This window comes from Pteropus vampyrus, unplaced genomic scaffold, assembly GCF_000151845.1.
Source record: "Pteropus vampyrus isolate Shadow unplaced genomic scaffold, Pvam_2.0 Scaffold23, whole genome shotgun sequence".
NCBI classification, from domain to species: Eukaryota; Metazoa; Chordata; class Mammalia; order Chiroptera; family Pteropodidae; genus Pteropus; species Pteropus vampyrus.
The window spans coordinates 11,924,195-11,925,252 of record NW_011888804.1 but is presented as its reverse complement, the minus strand read 5'-3'; the positions used below and the strand labels follow the sequence as shown (position 1 = coordinate 11,925,252).

The following is a 1,058-nucleotide window of genomic DNA, read 5'->3' as shown; positions in this document are numbered from 1 at the left end:
CTGGGAGTTTCCAGAAGAGCTGGGGTAGAAGGTATAGCAGTGGGGTCCCTGGGTGGACTTGGCTATAGACGTGCCAGTCACTGTAGTTCCCAGCTTCTGGGTGTTCAGGAATGACCTGTGACAAGTTAAAGGGCAGGAACATTCCAGTGCAGATTGAGAGTGAGACCTGGAGACCTGAGGGAGGTTGCAGCAGAGGGTCTGGACAGAAATGGCAGGCAGATCTCTGCAGAATGAGACACTGCTTGATGAGCATGATGCTGTGTCAGAGAGAGAAGGGTGTCAGGCCTCTGTGTACATTGTGTAACCTCTGCAGATGACATAAAGTGGCTGGAAAGCAGTCTGAGACCCTGACTATGGGGGACCCACCCATACCATGCGGTACAATGTGCGTCATAGGTTGGGGGTACTCTTAACTAGAGATGTTCTGAACCAGGACACGTGTACATCAAAAGGAATGAAGGGACACTGGACACTCGCACACTCAAAACTCAGAGAATATGTGCTGGGAGCAGTGACCGCATCCCCAGATGCCCAGGGCCCTGACTGGGCCATTCCTGCTCGAATTTAGCCCATGCATGCCAGCAAGGAGGTGGCTGTCACCACCAGCTCAATAGGAGGACCAAACAGTGACCATTCCACTGCACCTTCAGGCTGGCCCAGCCTAGGTCAGAGAGCCGGTGGTCATCACTGTGCAGAAGTATCTGGGTCCTGAGGGTAAACATCATTCTTCTTTGAACCACACTTCCCATTCCCGTCCCTGAAATCCACTCGACCGCCTCTGCTGAGGATGTGGTGGCATCCAGGATTCCACCAGATTCCCCAGCTCTGATAGGGGTCTCAGCTGCACGTTCTCTGTGATTCAAGAAGCCTAGTCATTATTTCACAATGACAACTGAAATTCCATTCAAAGGAGCCACCGCATCTCACCCTACCATCTGCCAGATCACCACCCGTGACAAGGAGGCTGGACTTTGGGCTTCCAGTGCAGCTGCAGATGGTGTTGGGCATGGGGTAAAGGAGTTGACAAAGTTTGTGTTCGAGGCTGTGTCACTGTGTGA

At 52.6% G+C, this 1,058-nt stretch overlaps 1 gene segment (V, D, J or C); it reads left to right on the top strand.

The window, feature by feature from the left end:
• Positions 1–1,006: 1,006 nt before the first annotated feature.
• LOC105289428 overlaps positions 1,007–1,058 on the top strand; it is a 6,527-nt gene continuing 6,475 nt past the window's right edge. The window contains 1 exon segment of the C gene segment in view: positions 1,007–1,011. Coding sequence covers positions 1,007–1,011 — 5 coding nt within the window.